The sequence below is a fragment of the Cibotium barometz genome, chromosome 27 (assembly GCF_041138505.1).
Source record: "Cibotium barometz isolate CiBa-2024 chromosome 27, ASM4113850v1, whole genome shotgun sequence".
In the NCBI taxonomy this organism is placed as follows: Eukaryota; Viridiplantae; Streptophyta; class Polypodiopsida; order Cyatheales; family Cibotiaceae; genus Cibotium; species Cibotium barometz.
The window spans coordinates 37,608,762-37,629,291 of record NC_141072.1 but is presented as its reverse complement, the minus strand read 5'-3'; the positions used below and the strand labels follow the sequence as shown (position 1 = coordinate 37,629,291).

Genomic DNA, 20,530 nt, shown 5'->3' with positions numbered 1-20,530 from the left:
ACTTCGTGGACACAAGTGTACACACCGCGCACATTGTGCTCCCATTTACCCATGCCCTCACGTGCACACACTCATGCCTATGTCATCCCAACCGCATGTAAGTTTGTGTGTACAGCATCCCTACCCCTCTCAAAAATTAAACTCCTTCCTTTGTTTTTTTTTAATGAAAAAAAAAAGTTTTTTTCCTTTTTTCCCTCTCCTTTTTCTTTTCTTTTTTTCCATTTAATGTCTCAAAACAACATCATTTTCTTCTTTCTTTTTTACCATCGTTTTTTGCTTTGCCAAAAAAACATAATTTTTTTATTTTTATTTTTCACTTTTTTTCTTTTTAAAATATTTATTTAGTAATTTATTAATTACAAAAAATTAACTCTATCCTCCCCCTACGTCCCCCCTCCCGTTTAGTTTTTTGCTTTTTTATTAATTCTAACCAAAAAATATATTTAAAAATTTGTGCCCTCTGCACACCTCATTCGACGCCCTACCCCACAGTCCTCATCACTATATGGCACAGCACAGCGTCTTTAAGACCCCTAGAAAATGGGATCAATGGCTGCAAAATCTCTTGCGGTCATGCCACCATATTTTGTGTGTCGAATCGAAAAGAAGTAAACTCGGGAAAAAAAAAGTAAACTAGGGATGGCTGCCCACCGGCCACACCATTTTTCGGCGTCTCTAGTTTACTTTTTTTTCCCTAGTTTACCTAGAAGTTGGACGCAAAATTTTTCTAAGTCCGAAGTCTTAGAAAGCAAAAATTTACTTTTTGTAGTAGATGAAGCTAGTTTACTTTTAGATGTGATGGCTTTAAAACGATGGCCGGATGCCACAGCACTGCTTGCACACCTTCTCACCTAAGCTTCACCTTGCAACCCCATCTCCTCCCCCTTCTTCCCTTTGCTTGTCTTCTTGCCCCGTCTTCTCTCGAGAGCCTCCGTGCAATCTCCCGCCAATCTCACTACTACCTCTTCACCACGACCCACGAGTGAGTGTTGCAACTGTGGGGATGGACTTGTTGACTCACCAGCAAGCTCGAAGCGATCTCTCAATGAAAAGGCTGCAAAGACTTTGATTTGAAGGGTCTGGTTTTGCAGGATTAAAATGATGCCTTGGATGATCTTTTCGTTCTCTGTGCTAAAAGAGAAGGCCCAACATGGATTTTCTTTGGGTTTGAGTGAGAAGCCCGTGATGGACTTTGAGGATGTAGACAATCCCTTGCTACAGTCATGGAGTGGGGTGATGGAGAAATTGCCAAAGGTTTCCAAGCTGCAAATGGGCATGATGTGGTTAATGTCATGGACAGAGATGTGGAAGATTGGGATTTCTTTGATATAGGAGGAGCCATCACCCAAAAAGACTCCATCACCTTATCAAGGCACTCTGACACTGTATCCCATTCTTACACGCAATATCCATGCCCCACGCCAACACCTTGCATGTTTGCATTCAATCCAATTGTCTTGCATGGTCTTGTATGCTTCATTGAGTCTTGTTCTTACTCAGTCTAGCCCTCTCTCCATCCATGAACCATAATTCTGACGACAACACACTCACAAGGGCTACGAGCCCTTGCAAGTCTCTCATATCATATTTGTAGTAGTATTGATGTTGCGCATATTTAGTATAGCGAGGCCATCGAGGGCACCCTCATCCTGCGAGTGGAGTACATCCGGAGCATCTGGCTCGATATCATCCATACCCTCCCTGGACGTTGGGGAAAGCTTTAAGGTGTCTCCAATCACATGCAAAAGAGCCGTGAGGCCTTCCTGCGGATTTGGCATCATTGTCCTTTTCTCATGACACTGGTGTTGAGCCCATTTGGCATTATAGACCACCCATGTGGTTGTTTCCCCCTCCTCCCGCCCAACCCCCCATTGTATGAGGTAGCCTTCTCCTCCCAAAGCAGCCAACCAAGAGAGAAGAGCACCCTTCCCCTTTTCAATTTCAGTTTTCTTGATCATCACTCCCCTTCATGGAGCTAAGTTTGTACTTAACTAGCAGAGTTGTTTTGTTTGGTAGCTAATAGAAGGATCTCTTTCTTGGAAAAAAAAAAGGGGGGGGGGGGGTACGAGCCTTATGGCTACAGACGGCATGACGGGACTTCATGAAGATGCCACATAGAATCTTCCATCTTTCCCAATCACATGGGCATCCCAATCGCGGTCCATGGAGCCATCGGATCCATGCACCTAAACGACAATCTTCACACAAAGCGGGAATCGAGGTCAAGACGCCCAAAAGGTCAAAGCAACAATGCATGGCATTCCCTAGCAATCCAAAATTGCACCCACAAGCCACTGAAGCTTTGTAATACTTGCACACCGACATCGCCATGCTTCAAGCAAGCAGGCCGAATAGCCACCAACACTTCAAAAAGATGCTCAAAAAGCACGCAAATCCATGCGACCATGTCCGAAAAGCCACACATAGTTCACAACTTACCAATGTACTTGCTAAATTGGGTGTCCTAAATTCTTTCATTCTCATGGACAACCCAACCTCATTCACACCCGCCTTATTGGCCAACCATAGTACACATCAACCACCAATTTCCCTTCTCAAACCATGTGTAGGAGTCGAAGAAAGCTGGAGTTTTCACTGGTAGAAGCTTCTACACAGGCACACCTTTTGCCCAATACCCATGCACACCATTTCCCATATATACATAGGTTTTGCATGTTATAGTAGACACATAAGTAGTGTTCATACACAAACCTGTAGTTAGCCTCATTGTCGACAACCCTCTAGGTACATTTTTGGATTGGGAGACCATGGTGGACGCAATCCTGACACATGGTACAACCCATCGCGAGGACCTTTCTACAATAAGCAAGAACCCATTGTCACCTCGTCCTCGACTACCACTCATTTAACCCACACCGCCTCTATCCCAAGTGCTCGATAGCACCAACTCCTTCGAGCCTCCTCACAGGCCACCCAACTCCATTATAACTATGGGCACAACTATGCGCAAATCTACCGCCATGCCTCAAACAATCTAATGATTTTCACTCCCCATGAAAAGGAATGTCAAGTAAATGTCGAAGAAAGCAAGAAGAGAGTCAAAGTACTAGAAAAGTGCACACACGCACACCTTCCACGCACTCCCATGCACATCACCTATATATTTCACTCTAGGCATCACAATTTTTCGCTTCTCACATTTGACAACACCACGCATTGACACACGCACCTACAACTAACTTCATCAATGCCAACCCTCTGAGTACATCTCTGGATGGAGGGACCATGGTGGACACAAGCCTGGCCCATGGTATGACCTAAGATAACCCTCGCCCTTGCAGGTATCTCCAAAACGCTTTAATGCATATAACCTTTACTTTTGGCTCCAATTCAATACCACTAACACCAACCCCTAGCCAACGTATTTGCCATAAACAAGGCTAATCTCTAAGCATCACGCTATGAGATCCAAGCATAATACCATGTCACACCACGGACCACCAACTACCCATCCAGATCATTCCTCCATGGTGGTTCTAGCACTCATTTTTCTAATCATAGGGTGCGGACCACTTCTACCAACTATCTCATATTGAAGAATCTAGGCCACTTCCATAACCAACAGAGGCCCGGCAACATGAAGAACTTCTACATCGCCTATCACTTTCAATGCCACCTTCACAAGTTGCCTACTATGAGAGCTCCCCAAAGCTTCACATCACTTTCACTACATTCAGCTGCGGATCAATCCTAAACCATGCCACTTAACATCGGCTCTGCCAACTTCATGGCATGTACTAGACCTTCCACCCTGACCATAACTTTACAAATGACTTGGGTGACGCAAGGACGTGATCACCATTAGGAAAGGGAATATGTTAACCATTCCATTGGTTAACATGGTTTCGTCCACTCAACCTACCGTAAGACACTTTGTCATCTTACTCGTACGAACGAGCACTTAACTTTTGTAGGACAACGCTCAAACTTATAAAGCAACCTTACCATGCACTTAATGTCAAATAGGGAAGTCTACAAACTTAGTGCATACTTGCTTAATTAAGATTAGTAATGGAGGCTGGACCGTTTTTAAGTTTAATCGAGCTCGTGTAAAAACTAGTCGCTTGCATATACATCATTTTTGACAATATGCAAAATACAATTATTTCCTTTAAGTTTTATTGTGAGCTCTCATTCCCTCTTTTTGCTTCCTTGCATGCTATTGAATGTTGCTTGCTTGATGGATGCATGCTAGATAGGTTTGATTGTAGGTTTTCATTTCGTCTTTTTCCCCTGCCTATGGTGGGAGAGAGCCATCATGAAGACCATGTCTTCTTGCATCCTTCTAGGCCTTGAGACCTCTCCTTTCACCCCTTCGGCAAGAAGCATTCCGATGTGGCGACAAAGTGACGACGTGAGCTAGCGCACCCACAATAAGAAGTTACATCTATGGCTAGAAGGCAATACCCAACTACACATGCTTCGTAGTAAAGGCTAAGATAAGCTCGACATGAACAAATGGTAAGGTGGAAAACAAGAAGCACACACATCCACCCTAATATGAGATACATTATCTTGCAAAACGGATTTTGCATGCTCTCACAAAATCATTGAATATACGAACCATAGATGATGTGCATGTATTTACTGGAGCTTCGTCATCAGAGAAGTCATGCTAAGCCAACAATCCAAGACAGAGCCAAAGTGGCACCTCTCAAACCACCATCACGTATTTCTTTGGGTCATACAAACCGACTACATAGGCCCAACCAAAGCAACAACACCGCCAACCAAGTCCACAGTGACCTACAGGAACACGTGATTCTCTAGCCCCCATGTACACGAGCATTCACTAGCGAGCGAGTGTAAACCCTGCTGAGAGCTAGATGCCCCATATCTCAAAGGTCTCATTCCTCTTCTCGACAACTACAGATCCAAGATATCCTTCAACGACATGGCGACCTCCCAATACGGAGGGAAGACACGTGGTGCATTTTGAAGGAAAAGAAAAGCACAACACCACTCTCCTTTGGAAGCTATGCACGTCAGCTTTAAGACATTCCAAAGCACATATGTCGCACATCCCACTCCCTGCATCATGTATCCTCTCAACCACTACCATTGTTAAAAGGGCTCTATTAAAGTTGCATAATCGAAGGGTGAAATGAAGCTCTATGTGTGGAGCATTTCCCACATGAGCATCATATATTAGCCCCCATTCTCCCAAAACTCTTTAATAGAGCCCTTCGTGTGAAAGCTTTCCCCCAACCCACAATATTACAATCCAAAATGCAAGGCACTTATTAAAACTAATAATTGCATCCAAAAGCAACGCTAATCTCAAGAATCGTAACAAAATATTATAGTAAAGCTCATAACTTGGTTTCAAATCGCAAAGCAAAGTAGTGACCTCAAATATAAGAATGATATTTCATGCAAACATCCATCACATCAAGAAATTCGCATTGCAAAATTGAGGCATGCGTGCATGCATTCGTGTGGCCAAAAGATCGTCTATGAGACCAGTACAAAGCTTAGGCCCTTAAACATATGGGGGAAAAAGAAAACAAGGGGGTGGGGAGGTGTATATAAGAGAAGAAATCTAGAGCAAAGGTGTAGATTTTGTGTATTCATCCACATCAATGAGAGAGAGAGAGAGAGAGAGAGAGAGAGAGAGAGAGAGAGAGAGAGAGTGTGTGTGTGTGTGTGTGTGTGTGTGTTCATTTGCCATGCAAAACTAGTCAATTCGTCTCAGAGGAAAAGGGTTAGCTGGTTACAAGCAGAGAGTGGCATGGAGACCAAAAGATGACCTATGGGACCAGTACTGAGCTTAGACCCTTAAAGGTGTGATCAAAACGGAGGGTGGCACAAGAGAAGAAATCCTACAGCAAAGGTGTAGCTTTTGTGAATTCAGCCACGTCAATGAGAGAGAGAGAGAGAGAGAGAGAGTGTGTGTGTGTGTGTGTGTTTGTGTGTGTATTTTCAATCTTTTACATCAACAATCACAGAAACTATAAGAACCTTATCCAACTTGACTAGTAAAAAAATTAAATATAATTATATAACCATGGATTTGTTTACAATAATCATGTTACAAATACGTGGAGCTAGTGCCTCCATTAGGTGAAACAGATTGTCATATTAGTATCATACTAATAAAAATTTCAAAAAAAAGAGAGTATGAGACATGCAAGCCCCATCAGAGGCAATATTAAGATTTGCAAAACTCGTAAAATCATTCGTTTTGTCTTTCTAGAATATGAGCTATATTATCACCTATATAGGCAATCATTCACAAAAAGCCGAATGAAAATAGAACACCAAAATGCCATTAAAAAAGTGCTATTGCATTATTCCATTATTAAACAATATTTTCAAACCTTTTATGTATCAGTTTCAGAGGTAAATTCTACGTAACCATGTATCCTCAATAATCATAAATGTGTGCATTACGGGTAGGTTCCCAATTCCGCCCATCGACAAGGATCAAGGGAGTTTTTTCTCTCATAATAGCCGTCAGTTATTCGGCCATTAGTATAACCAGTAGGACGCAGAGATCACCTCAAAAGAATAGGCCAGATGACTCACCTTCCAAAGTCCATAGTTATGTATGACCAAGGATAAAGGAGACTTATTTATAAAAAACATAACCAGAGCATCGTATACTATTTCTAGTTAGGCACAGTCCCGTATCCTAACTAATCCAACATTCCATGTATGAGGGGATTTACGACATCCATAGAATAAAATCAAGGTATGCCCATATTAACATAATAGGTGTAATGTTAGTCGAGCATGACAATAGGAGTGCCGCCTGCAAAATTGAAATAAAAGGGACCAGAGAACATATAGTCATCATCCAAATATGAATCCCAGATAGGATACCCCAAGAGGTGTGAATCATATCATCCTTCAAAGATAAATAACATGAAAACTATAGACATAGCATATTGTGAGTTTCCATCAAGTCCTAAGCCTATACTCGTATGCCACATGCAAAACTAAAAGGAAACTAGAGAACATATTGTAATCATTCTACTATTAACCCCAGATAGGATACCCCGAGAGGTGTGTATCATCTCAACTATCGAAGATTAATAGCACGAATATTACAATCAAAGAATACTATGGGTTTTCATGAAGTCCTTAACCCATAATCGTACGCGGAATTAGAATCACATAGTATGGTGAAAGCTATCATAGAAAATAGCGAGCCGCTATGATTTACCTAAGAGGAAGAAGAAATCCCAACTGTTGCAAGCACAATAGACATGGCGCAAGAACACAATTACACGGGCTGAGTGTCAAAGCACTCACCATTTGCTGCTATTTATAGGTGGAGTCAAGCTGATGCCACCGATTACCACCATGAAAGCCATGTATCAAGTCGTCCACTCCTCAGTGTATTTATCACAACCAACCATAGCCGATTTGAGCCCAGAATGAATCTCATGTCAAGCGTAGTTCCATTGCACAGAATGTTAACCCATAATTTTTTGCCAGCTAATGTATGTGGGGGAGAGAAGTGCCCATTTTTTAGTAAGTTTATAAAAGAAGAGCAGCATGTCTATGTTTGTGTGTGTGTGTCTGTGTGTGTGTTCATTTCCCATGCAAACCTGGTCAGTTCATCTAAAAGGAAAAGGGTTAGCTGGCTACAAGCAGAGAGTGGACTGGCAAACAACAAAAAATGAGGCACGCTTGCATGTAATTTCATTTCTACCTGTGTGTATCAGTTAAGCAGTTCCAAAATGATGGCTGTACTTATCTATAATTGCATATACATGCTAATACAATCTTTTACATAACATGTAGCCAAGGCGCACTACTTCTGTATTAGACTGGCTTAAAAACTACATTAATTTATGCCTGGACCTTTATAATGGTCAACAGCAGTATGCCGGGTGCCCAGTTACACTTTCTATGGCTGAGAAGGGACAACCCTAGGATTTAAAAAAACACATGACAACTGCTCCATGACCCCTCCCTCTGTTTCAGCCACTCGTTCTCCAGTCAACAATAGAGATCACAATTTGAGCTGAAGAAGTTGGCAACAGTATCTAATTCAGCTCATACTGCACTGATTTGCCCGAAAAGACTCCGGGGCTAGAAGCTTCAAAATCAGGCCTTCAAGTCTCTTTGCACCAGACCCAGGTTTGAGCACAGAAGCATCCCCTTTTTCTTTACAAGGATCTTTGCCATTTTCATTGCTAGCCACACACCAACCACCAGGAGTAAAATAATCACCACTGCGCCCAAGTAGTTCCCTGTCAATCTTATCAAGCACTGGGTCATCCTTCTCAAACTTCCTTGCAAATGCAGCACCACTCTTCTTCATATTGTCAAAATCATTCAAGCCCAATGACAGTGGATGTTGCTTGGGTGGAGTATCCCAAGCAATGTAATGTAAGTCATGATTGACGGTAGTATTCTGAAACTCTCTCGTGTTACAAATAACAGTGTGAAAATAACCTTCAGGAGATGAAACGAAGTTTGTATAGTACATAAGTACTGTTCTGGGGAGGTTGTCCCAACCCATGATACAATATTCAATGAAGCTTCTTGTCAATGCTACCCAAGCTGAGCCTGTAGCATGAAGGTGACCAAAAGTCAGCCAAACAAGCAGCGACATCAAAATCAATAGAAGAAATATCAAACTTCCCATATGGCATTTGCATATGTATGTCCATTAAGAATTAGTCCCTCAACTGGGGATAAGTTAATATTGTCAACCTGCTCTTACAGATCAGAAGAAATTAAAAGGTGATAGACTACAAGAAAATATTAATAAAGAACTTGACCACCTCCTGTATTATTGCTAATTTTCTGGCAACCATGAAGACATAGCCCTAAAGTTGTGCAGTCCTGGTAATTGTCACAAATTTTCTGTAAAAACTCTCACCAGTACACCATTATACTACTTTTTACTTGATGGCCATAATCTTTAGCACATTAGTGTGTACCTGTAGCATCCCAGAAAAAACAAATGGAAAGAACACACAGAATGTAATACAGATGCAGATCTTCACAAGGCTTGGAGTCCTTGAAAGGCAGGGTTAGGTGCCATCAGACATGACTCTGGCAACTTATCAGAACAGTGTGCATCCATAATGGCAAGCCACAATGGATTTTGGTACTTCACTATATTGAAACCAAGATAGAAATTTGTGTTCAATCATACACTGCTCCCAAGTAAAGTGGTAAGTACGAGATCCTCAACACCAAAAGCCAACCTTCTGCATTGATATTGCTTTTGGTATACGTTTTGATTGATATCCAACTGTGCGTGTGACTAGGCCCTAGTGCAGAGACCTTCTGGCTGTTGGATTAACCAAACCCTAATGTGCACAGTAGACAGCAGAGAGAGAGAGAGAGAGAGAGAGAGAGAGAGAGGCACACACAGTTCGACCAGAGTTGTGCGTATGGTTTTGGTATTAGGATAAGATGTACAAAACCAAAGGTACAAAGGATAATAAAAAGTGGTGTCCTTTCACACCTGATTGCTAGGGGGGGAAAACCCTCCACACACGTGAAGGTAAAAAGTGCACCTAGTTGCCTCCTGTTCAGACGTAACACTACCATAAGTGCTTTCCTATAAATCCCCCCTATAGTGATAGGAATATGTAGAGTAGTAGATCACTCTCCGAATGGTAGTAAGCTTAAAGGTTTGCGGAAAGCTTCAAACTTCTCTCTAGGCAATGCCTTTGTAAACAGATTTGCGATGTTGTCATGTGCAGGACATCATCAAGCTGATCTCCCCTACATGTAACCTCTCTCTGACAGTGAATATCTGTGCGCCTGGTTCTAGCATGGATAACGGGGTTCCGTGCTACAACCATAGCACTCTTACTGTCACTAAGGATGTCTGCTAACTCCCACAAAGATCTACCATCGATCTCAACCACACACTCAACTGTAGTTGTGAATGTTGCTTTGTACTCAGCTTCACAAGATGATATGGCCACAGTAGGTTGTTTTTTACTCAACCATGAAATGCATGAACTCCATAGACTATTCGCTATATCAGTCACCAACCCAATCAAAATTACCGTAAGCATGCAGCTGAAAATCACCCCCCCTTGCATAGAACAATCCAAGAGACTGAGTGTCTTTTATGTATCTGAAAACAAGGGTTCCCCTCATAGAAGCCTTGAGTTTCTAGCACCTTGATGGGTATCTAGCGGGGCTTGGTTTGACGGTACAATACTTTTGCCTGAGGCTCCCCCTTGGCAAATTTGTGCTCATAGATAGTCTTCTTGGCTACCAGGTCTTTGCTTTGGCATCGTACTTACCTTGGCTAGCCAAGCTACTCTTGGGTACCCACTCTAAGTGACCTCCCTGAAGATCCGTTGAGGTTGACGTCCGAGGGGTGGTCTTTATCCCTGTCAACGAGGTTTTGGATCTCTGTAATGGTTTGAGGAGATGGTCTACGCATTGAGGCGAGAGTGCATAGTCACAAGAAACGTTTCAAGGTTTCAAAGGTTTTTTTCAAAAGGTTTCATCCGCTCTAAAAAAACTAGTAGTTTCGAAAACTTATATACATATTTACATACATTAATATATATATATATATATATATATATATATATATATATATATATATATATATATATACATGGACACTCAAGTTGCTACTACAAAAGGATCTACTCAAGGAAAACCAAAAAAAAAAACCCCAAAAAATATTTGTGAATAAAAAATGAAACTTCCTTGGCCAAGAGGTTTCGAGGTTTTCTAGAAACATTTTGCTTCAAAACGTTTTGAAGGTTTCAAATGGACAAAACGCATTTTTTTGTGACTATGGCTGAGTGTTAGGGGTTACCTCCGGTGATGGTGTGTAATTGGACAAGGAGGCTTGATATGTTGAAGGATTCAGGACATCCTCGTCTGCCAAGGGTACAATGACCATTTTCTCGACAACTCGACCCATAGTTACCGCGGAACAAGAGCGGGGGGGACATTTTGACCCCTAGAAACAGGAATGTTTCGGGGGATGTCCAAGGAACGTTTAGGGGGATGGGGGGAGCGAGAGAATGCCATGTCATATCTTCACTTTTGATTTTTTTTTTATCAAAATACATTAAAATTATAGATGTACAAAACATAATATAATGAGAGAACTACAAAATGGAGTTGCAACTTTCAAGTTTCAAGTCTTGACTCGTAGGCCGAGGCCAAGGCCTTTGCAAAAATGAGATTACAAATTACATAAATCATCAATGATCAATGTCAATTCATAGATGATCTACAATCAAGACTAATAAGTCAAAGCTTAAAGTAAGAGGTTACAACGACAAAATGAATCAATGATACATGATAAAACAAAACTACATAGTACAATGATCAATCATGGTAATGACAAGTCTGCATATGTAGCATCAGCAAAATCCGCATCAACTGCATCTCCCTCTGCTCTGTGACTACCAACTGAGTCATCGTCGCTATGAGACCCGAAGCCAATGAAACACTCCTCCATGAACTCCCCACCAACCTTGTTAAGCAAACGCAAGTTTACATCAACAAAGACTACATCATTTGCCTTTGCTATGCAAAGGTAATTCCTCCTCTTTGACGCTATGTGACCAAATGAGCTCCACAAGGGCTCACAAGAAGAGGAACTAGCCCCAAGGCTAAGAATGCGAATGGACAACCACTGTAACTCTGGGGTGTCAGCAAAGCTGATCCAACTACAAACATGTCTATCAAGACATCTCCATATGAAAATAGGCCCATTTTGTTCCTATGGAAGCCCAACTAAGTTTTGATGGTTCTCCTCTGAGTTTGATCTAGCACCAATCTCTGGAGAGTCTTCTCCCACCCTCTAGCCACCTCTCCATTAGTCTCTTGCCCCTTGCCCTGAAACTCTGGATCCAATACAAATGTTGTTGCCTACAAATGTGAGTGGTAACTATCCCACCGTGACTGGCATAGCTCCTTCAAGTCCTCAAACCTGTCAGCATCTGGCTCAATCTGCCTAATGTGCTCCACCATCTTATCCAGTCTCTCATATACCTTGCCAATGCAAGGGTCATCACCATCAACAAGTCTCATCATGCGAATAATAGGTGATACAATAACAAGCACATGATGAACCTGTTCCCAGAAGCTCTAATCGAGTGGAGTCTGAGAGCAACTTGTACCTCCACTAGAGTGGGACACTGGCCAATGCACCCACTCATCACTCACCACAAGCTACCTCAATGCATTCTTGCACTCATCCAACCGCTCCAATATTAGACAAAGCGTGTGTCAGAGTACTTCAATAGATCCTTGGAGCCAATCTTGCGATAGACTGGAGGAATATAATGATGGCGTGTGATGAGGGTCACCACCTCTCTCCCCATCTCAATGACAAGCTAGTAAGGCAATTTCCCAATGTCCTTCAAGAGACTGTTAAGACAATGGACAATGCAAGGACTAAAACAAATGTGGGAATAGCATGCCTCAATGATTGCACTTGCTCCCCTATTGGCATTTTCCCCATCTCCAATAAACTACAATACATTTGAGGCCTCAACATACTCAATGGCCTCACTCCAAATATCAACAAGTCTCTCTACGGTCTTCCCTCCCTCGGAGTTGTCCATGGAGCTCACAAAGTATGACTTACTCCGTAAGTATGCAACGATGCCCTGAATGGAATGAGGCCTTGTGTAGCTCCAACCATCTCCCATGAGAGTGACCCCATGCTTCTGCCACCCCTCTCGGATAGTCTCCAATGCCAGCTCAATGGATGTCTTGTCATCCTGTAAAAGCTTGGTCCTCAAAGCTTGGTGGCTCATAAGTGGGACCAAACCTTGCAATTTCCTGAACCATCTCCTTGTAATAAGGAGATCTTGTGGCACTGAAAGATATGCCACAACTATAAAAGAAACAAGCAACTACTGCATCTACATGTGCCTTCCTACCTGGATGCCATGTAGGAAGGTGGAGAGCAGAAAGCAGTATTGATGCTTGCATGTGGGGTGAGCACTCACTAGCGAGTAGCTAGCACAGGCAGAGACTGAGGCTTGAGCAAGCGATTAGCAACCGTTGCACAGCAGTGGACGCCGGTGGATGGTCAATCGTCGCACAGAGTGTTAAGCTTTTAGCTTAATTAAACATGATTAAAATATCTTAATACTAAAAACTTAGTAAACATGACGCAAAGAGCGGAAAGTTGTGTTGTTTGCATTAAGACACAAGGCCTTGTTAAATAAAGCTTGAAGAGGTACAAATGAAGAGGCACATCCCTGATGAAAGGGTGTGACTCTTGAATGAATAGTTATGTCCTTTGAATGTAGGGATGTGTCCTTTGATCAATAGATGTGTCCCTTTGAACAGATGTGTCCTTTGGTGATGACCCATGTGATAGGTTATATATATGTGTGTGTGTGTGTGTGTGTGTGTGTGTGTGTGTGTGTCGGTGTGTGTGTGAGCTGAGGACTTGCGTACAGCTTGCCTGCGACTGCGTACAGCTTGCCTGCCACCTGTTCGCTTCTCGCCTGCGACCTGCTCGCTTCTGGCCTGCGACCTGCTCGCTTCTGGCCTGCGACTTGCTCGCTTCTCACCTGTGTACAGCTTGCCTGCGTAAGCTTCTCGTGTGTGTGTCCTGATTTCAACGTGCGACATGATTGCCTCTTCATCTACGACTTGCGACCTGCTCTCTGCATCTTCCATCTTGTTCCTTGCGACCCGTTTCTTCGCTTCCTTTGCTTTGTGTCTGCTTATTGTAACCAGTCGATTTCTGCCTTTTGTTTCTCCTTTCTGTACATCACCTTCTCAGTCTCTGTGTGTGTGTGTGTGTGTGTGTGTGTGTGTGTGTGTGTGTGTGAGAGAGAGAGAGAGAGAGAGAGAGAGAGAGAGAGAGAGAACATCATGGCTTCTCCTACAAAATATTATGCTCATAAAAAACAAAAGCAGGCTGTGGATCAGAATGACCCTGTGCATGAGACGCCCGAGGCTGGGCTGATTTATGAGGTAATTGAAGGCAATGAAGTGTTAGGGTTAGGGTTTACAGAAGCTTCAAGCAGGCGTGGAAACCAAGAGAGAGAGAGAACACGACTTCAGTCTATTGCTTGATGATTAAAGTGAAGTACAATAGCCACATAATAGTGACCCTAAAGATAAGTGTTCACATGACCGGCCATAAAATGTGCCGGGTGGACCAAAACACTTATAAACTGCATATAAGTGAAACTGAGCTAAACTGGGGGAAAAAACCTCCACTAACTGAAGTAAAAAGTGCCCCAGTAATCTACTGATGATCACTAGCACTCCTCTGGGTGCATACACAGCATAAAACCCAACAAACCCCCCTGGAGTGATATGTGATCACTGTACATCATCCACCAAAAGGAAACAAATTCAAAGCACTGCGGAATGCTTCAAATTTCGGACGTAGTAATGCTTTGGTGAAGATGTCTGCCACATTCTGATCTGTAGGACAGTAGATCAGACTGATATCTCCTGCCTGGAGTCTCTCCCGAACAAAATGATAGTGAATCTCAATGTGTTTCGTGCGAGCATGAAACACAGGATTCCTGGCCACAGCAATGGCACTCTGACTATCAGTATAGATAGGTGTAGGCTCCTCCACTGAAATATCCATATCAGTCATGAGACGACGCAACCAAACACACTCAACAGTAGTAGTGTAGGCTGCTCTGTACTCTGCCTCACAAGACGAAGTGGCCACTGTGGTCTGTTTCTTGCTTAGCCAAGAAATGCATGAAGAGCCAAGAAAGAAACAATTTCCACTAGTGGAATGTCTGGTATCAAAATCACCAGCCCAATCTGAATCATTGTAAGCGTATAACTGCATGTCACCCCCCTCAGGATAAAGCAATCCAAGAGACAAGGTACCCTGCAAATAACGGAATACACGCTTCACAGCTTGCCAATGTGACAACCGTGGGCTGTGCATGAATCTGCTCAACTGAGAGACTGCATACTGAATATCTGGCCTTGTATTACACAAGTAAATAAGGCACCCAACAGCCTAAGCATATGTAGTGGCATCAAAGGAAACACTGTCATCTTGTAGTGACAGTTTCATCCCAGGCTCCATAGGAGTACTAATAGGCTTGCACTCCTGAAATTTAAACTTCTCCAGAAGTTTAGCAACATAACGTGATTGCAACAACCCAATGCCTCTGTTATCCTGCACAAACTGTATGCCCAAATAGTAATGTACAAGCCCCAAGTCAGACATGTCAAATGTCTGTTGTTGCAGTATCTCTTTAAAAGCTGCAATTTTGTCATCATTTGATCCCATGAGCAAGAGATCATCCACATAAAGACTGATGACCAGCAGATCTGTCTCTTCTTTCTTTACATACAGAGTGGCTTCTGATGGACTGTTCACAAATCCCTGAGTGAGTAGAAAAGCATCTATTTTTGCATACCAAGCTCGTGGAGCTTGTTTCAAACCATACAAGGCCTTTTTCAGCCTGCATACTTTCCCCTCATGACCATGTTCTGCAAATCCCATGGGCTGAAATACATAAACTTCCTCCTCGAGGTCCCCATGTAGGAATGCAGTCTTTATGTCCAACTGGTGAACAACCCAACCACGATGTGCAGCCAATGCAATGACACACCTAAGTGTCGACATACGGGATGTAGGAGCAAATGTCTCCTCATAATCAATGCCCTTCTTCTGTGCATAGCCCTTTGCAACTAGACGGGCTTTGTACCTGTCAATGGATCCATCTACATGTCTTTTCAACTTATAGACCCATTTAGTACCAATTGCTTTCTTGCCTTTGGGCAAATCAACCAAATCCCATGTTTGATTCCTTTTAATAGAATCAAGCTCATCCTGCATGGCTTTGTTCCAATGCACATTATCTCGTGCATCCACAAATGAATCAGGCTCATCATCATCCTGTAAACTGGCTGCCATAACCAGATTCAAATCCATGATGTGTGCATGCTCATTGGTCCTTGTTTCCCTACGAGTACGACCAGCAAGAGGACCCTCTAAATGGCTGTCCTGTAATGTCCTCAAATACCATCTAGGTATATGTCTGACCTGTGGTGCCTGCTGCCCCATATTTGGTTCAGCTTCTGGCTCATTTGGCTGCTGAATTTCTGCACCACCTACATCATTTGCTGGCTGTCCTGTACCCTCATGAGTTGGATCACCAACTGTGGAATGAAACTCCATGGGTAGTAGACCTTCAAACACATCATTTTCAGCCTGATTTGCCTCATAACCAGCCATGGATATTTCTGATTTTTCATCAAAAATCACATCCCGACTAGTGAATATCTTCCTGGATAGTGGGTCATATAACCTGTAGCCCTTGCTCTCACGGCTATACCCAACAAAAATGCATTTTGTGGCTTTATCATCCAGCTTCCTCCTCAACTCTTTGGATATGTGTGCATATGCAAGACACCCAAAGATACGAAAATGCGATACAGAAGGCTTGCGGCCATGCCAAGCCTCAAAAGGAGTAATAGAAACCAATGCCTTTGTGGGACATCGATTCAAAATATGACAAGCACACATGACTGCTTCCACCCAAAAGATATGTGGTAGCCTTTTTGCCTTTAGCATACATCTGGCCATCTCCATGAGTGACCGATTCTTCCTTTCTGCAACCCCATTCTGCTGTGGTGTGTAAGGAGTAGTATACTGATGTTTTATACCTCTACTCCCAAGAAAGGAATTCAGCATATGTGACATATATTCCCCCCCTCGGTCAGAACGGAGAGTCTTCACCTTGCATCCTGACTCTGTCTCAGCAAGTGCTACAAAGGCCAAAAATGCATCATATACCTGTGATTTCTGTGTCAAAGGATAGACCCAGCATATATGAGAGAAGTCATCAATAAATGTTGCAAAATAGAAGCAACCACCTAATGACTTCGTCTGCATGGGACCACAAAGATCACTGTGTATAAGTTGCAACTTTGCAGTTGCTCTTAGAGCCTGATCACGTGGAAAGGAAAACCTGTGCATTTTTCCCAAAATACATCCTTCACAAATGTGATCTGGAGGCTTCTCCATGAGAGGTAGATCTGTAAACATGTTATGTCGCTGCATAAGCATAAGACTACCAAAATTTACATGCCCCATGCGAGCATGCCATAACTCCGCATCAACCATAGCTGGAGTAAGAGTGAATGCATTATAAGCAGACTAATCCACTGGCTGAAATGCATCCAACTGATAAAGTCCATGACATAATGTACCAGTAAGCATCAAGGTCAAGGCATTAGCTTTGTCTCTGACCATGCATTTATCATCATCAAAGTGGACTTGCATTCCACAATGTACTAAAGAAGAAATGGACAACAAATTCTTCTTTATCCCTGGTACATATAAGAGACATCCCAGCTTCCTTTGCCTTTTCTTTGGCAATCCTCTTCCTACATTCCGTGATGTAGTGACCTGGCTTCTTACAGTAATGACATTTTCCCTTCTTCTTGGGCTGTCCATCACCTTTCTTGGTATCCTGTGAAGAACCACCATCACCTGAATTTTGATTTGAACTCTTTGGCTGAGTTTTTCCTTTCCCCTTTTGACCTGTAGTAAATGCTTGTTCAGCATTTGTGTTCATATTCATATTCTTCCTCATTTGCTCCTCTTGTAGTAAGAGAGCAACAAGTTCCTAATACTTGAGGGGTTCAACAGCATTCCTCATGCTGAGGTTCAAAGAGGTATGAAAAGCCAAGTAAGATCTTGGCAAAGAGTGCAAGATGGTGGACACAAGCTGTGTCTCAGGAATAATCTAATCCACATTGATGAGTTGCTCTCTCAAATCCTGCAGCTTGTTTAAGTGGCTAGACATATCATCTCCTTCATTCATTTTCTGATTTTCCAGCTCTCTTTTCAAAAATGAGATCCTAGCCTCATTACGAGCAGCATACATCTGCTCCAAAGTCACCCATGCATTCTGTGAAGAGCCAGCTGAACGAATATGAGGTATAATGGACCTCTGTACTGACAATGCAACGAGTGACAAAGCTTGTGCATCCCTGGCATCCCATGTCTTTTGAGCATTTGTTCTTTGAACAGGCAATGGCTGTCCTGGAGCCTGTACCTATTGTCCTCGTCCACGAGCACCCCCTTGGGGAGGAGTCTCTGGAGCCAATGGACCTGGACGTGGTTCATCACCACTAACAAAATCCCAAAGACCTTTTGCCACAAGCACATTTTTCAGCATAAAACTCCACAAGGAGTAGTTCGTGCCATCCAATTTGTCTTCCTTAGACAAATATGTGAATACATCACTTTGCTGTTGATTTGCCATTATGCTTACGCACAATGTTGTACCTGTTTATCAAAAAACCCAATAGCAGAAACCCTGAAAATAACTGTACTCCACTGAATACAGTTCACCCAAATATGCCTGCACTCTCAATCCTCTGAATGTGCAGGTCAATGCACCAATGACTGAGTAGAGCAACAAATGGCGTACACAATGCCAAAATGCCCCAAAAATGCCCAAATTTGCTGCACGCAAAACTGTGCAAAAAACCTGTAGACTTCTTTGCTAGAAAGTCTGTTTGTTGTGCCTGTATATTTTCACAGAGAAAATAATATTGCCCAAAAACTGAATTTTAATGCTTACCACAGATTGACTGAGTAGCTTGTGGTATTTCTGCAGGTACAGTCCACCAAAGAGCAAGTAGAGCAAGTACAGTTGACTGTACTGCACAGGACTGATGAAGGCTGCAGGCAGATTCGTGGAGGTACTGTGCAGGTACTGTGGTCGACTCTTGAAGGTACGGAAGCTGCACAGTGTCGAGCTGCACAGTTTTGAGCAAGGCGACCAGGTACTTGAAGGCGGCGCTTACTGTACGGGCAGGTACAGTACTTGAAGGCGGCGCAGTCTAGGCAGGTACAGTACCTGAAGGCGCTGATAGGTATACGGGGTTGGTACACGTGCGCTGACAGGAACAGAAGCTACAAGACGATAGCGCTGTCAGGTACGGAATGCAGTACGGCACACAGGTGTACGGGCAGCAGGTACTGAAGCTGCAGTACGGTGCACAGATGTACGGGCAGCAACAGTACTGTACGGCGCACAGGTGTACGGCGCTCAGGAGTACGGGCAACAGCACTGGCAATGTACGGGCAGGGCAGGGCAAGGCTTCAATGCTCTGATACCAAATGAAGGCAATGAAGTGTTAGGGTTAGGGTTTACAGAAGCTTCAAGCAGGCGTGGAAACCAACAGAGAGAGAGAACACGACTTCAGTCTATTGCTTGATGATTAAAGTGAAGTACAATAGCCACATAATAGTGACCCTAAAGATAAGTGTTCACATGACCGGCCATAAAATGTGCCGGGTGGACCAAAACACTTATAAACTGCATATAAGTGAAACTGAGCTAAACTGGGGGGAAAAAACCTCCACTAACTGAAGTAAAAAGTGCCCCAGTAATCTACTGATGATCACTAGCACTCCTCTGGGTGCATACACAGCATAAAACCCAACAGTAATGCATGAAGGATTTCAGGATACACGCAAGAATTGGAAAGATCCTGTTCCTATGGTGGGGCTTGCAGTGGATGTGGATGAAATCATAGATCCCATTCGAGAATATGCGAAGCATGCCGTGATTATCTTTTTTCCAGGCAGGATGCCCGTTGCTGCTGATGTCGGGAATTGGTTAACACGGACATTGGGTGGTTGTTTTGTTCGCAAAGTCCACTATGTGGCAAGAGGTTTCTTTGAGGTCATTATGGTGGATGAGCACCATAAACAAACCCTTTTAGAGCACTCCCCTCTCTTCTATGGACAACAGATGGTTCATGTATTGCCATGGTCCCCCACCAGAGACTATCAGGCTTTGATTAAGCATCGCTGTCCTGTTTGGGTAGAAGTGGTGGACTTCCCCCAATGTTTGGCCTCCTTGTTACCTAAAATTGCAGCATCTCTAGGAAAGGTTGTATACCCTCCTAGACCAAATGGCAACTCAAATCGATTCTGTATTTTATGGGACACAGATCAGCCCACTCCGGAATCTTATGCTGTTACCATAAATAACGTTTCCATGGGGAGTGCATTTTTCAGACTCAAATGGGGTCTTTTTGCAGGTGCATGCTTTGAGGGCAAAAAGTTTGGACATATAGCATCTCAATGCCCTCTGGTCCTCCATAAGATGCCGCCTGATGCCTTGCCCATCCCAATGCAAAATAAGGACACTCCTGGTCCTTCAGGGATTAAAAACAAAAGTATAAAGACTCCTGTTATGCCTCAAGAAAAAGGCAAAGTGCCAGTCTCTTCTGATATGAATGTAGCTGTGGCTAATCCCTCTACTTCTTCACCAAAAGGAAAAGAAAAGATACTTCAAGAAACCTCTCAGCCACCATGTGATATGCAGCGGAAGTCTTTGTATTGGTTGATCCTGTCACACAATATGCTCACACCGTCTTCTGTATCCTGAGTTTCGTGAGTTTAGCAATCCATTTCATTTACTTCAAACTTTAAAGAGATGAGAGAGAGATATGAACACTGTACACCAGATTGGGTCCCGAATTACCCACTGAATGGCCCCCTATCCCGATAACGAGATAGTATTTGCTTTATTACTTTAGAGAGAATGACTTTGGACTGTAGATAAGCCAAACG

At 43.1% G+C, this 20,530-nt stretch overlaps 1 protein-coding gene across 1 annotated transcript in view; it reads right to left on the bottom strand.

The window, feature by feature from the left end:
* Nucleotides 1–7,772: 7,772 nt before the first annotated feature.
* LOC147623356 (beta-glucuronosyltransferase GlcAT14B-like) overlaps nucleotides 7,773–20,530 on the bottom strand; it is a 43,128-nt gene continuing 30,370 nt past the window's right edge. Inside the window, exon 4 of the mRNA XM_086821512.1 lies at nucleotides 7,773–8,544. Coding sequence (XP_086677638.1) covers nucleotides 8,024–8,544 — 521 coding nt within the window. The 3' untranslated portion in view covers nucleotides 7,773–8,023. The remainder of the gene's footprint in view (nucleotides 8,545–20,530) is intronic.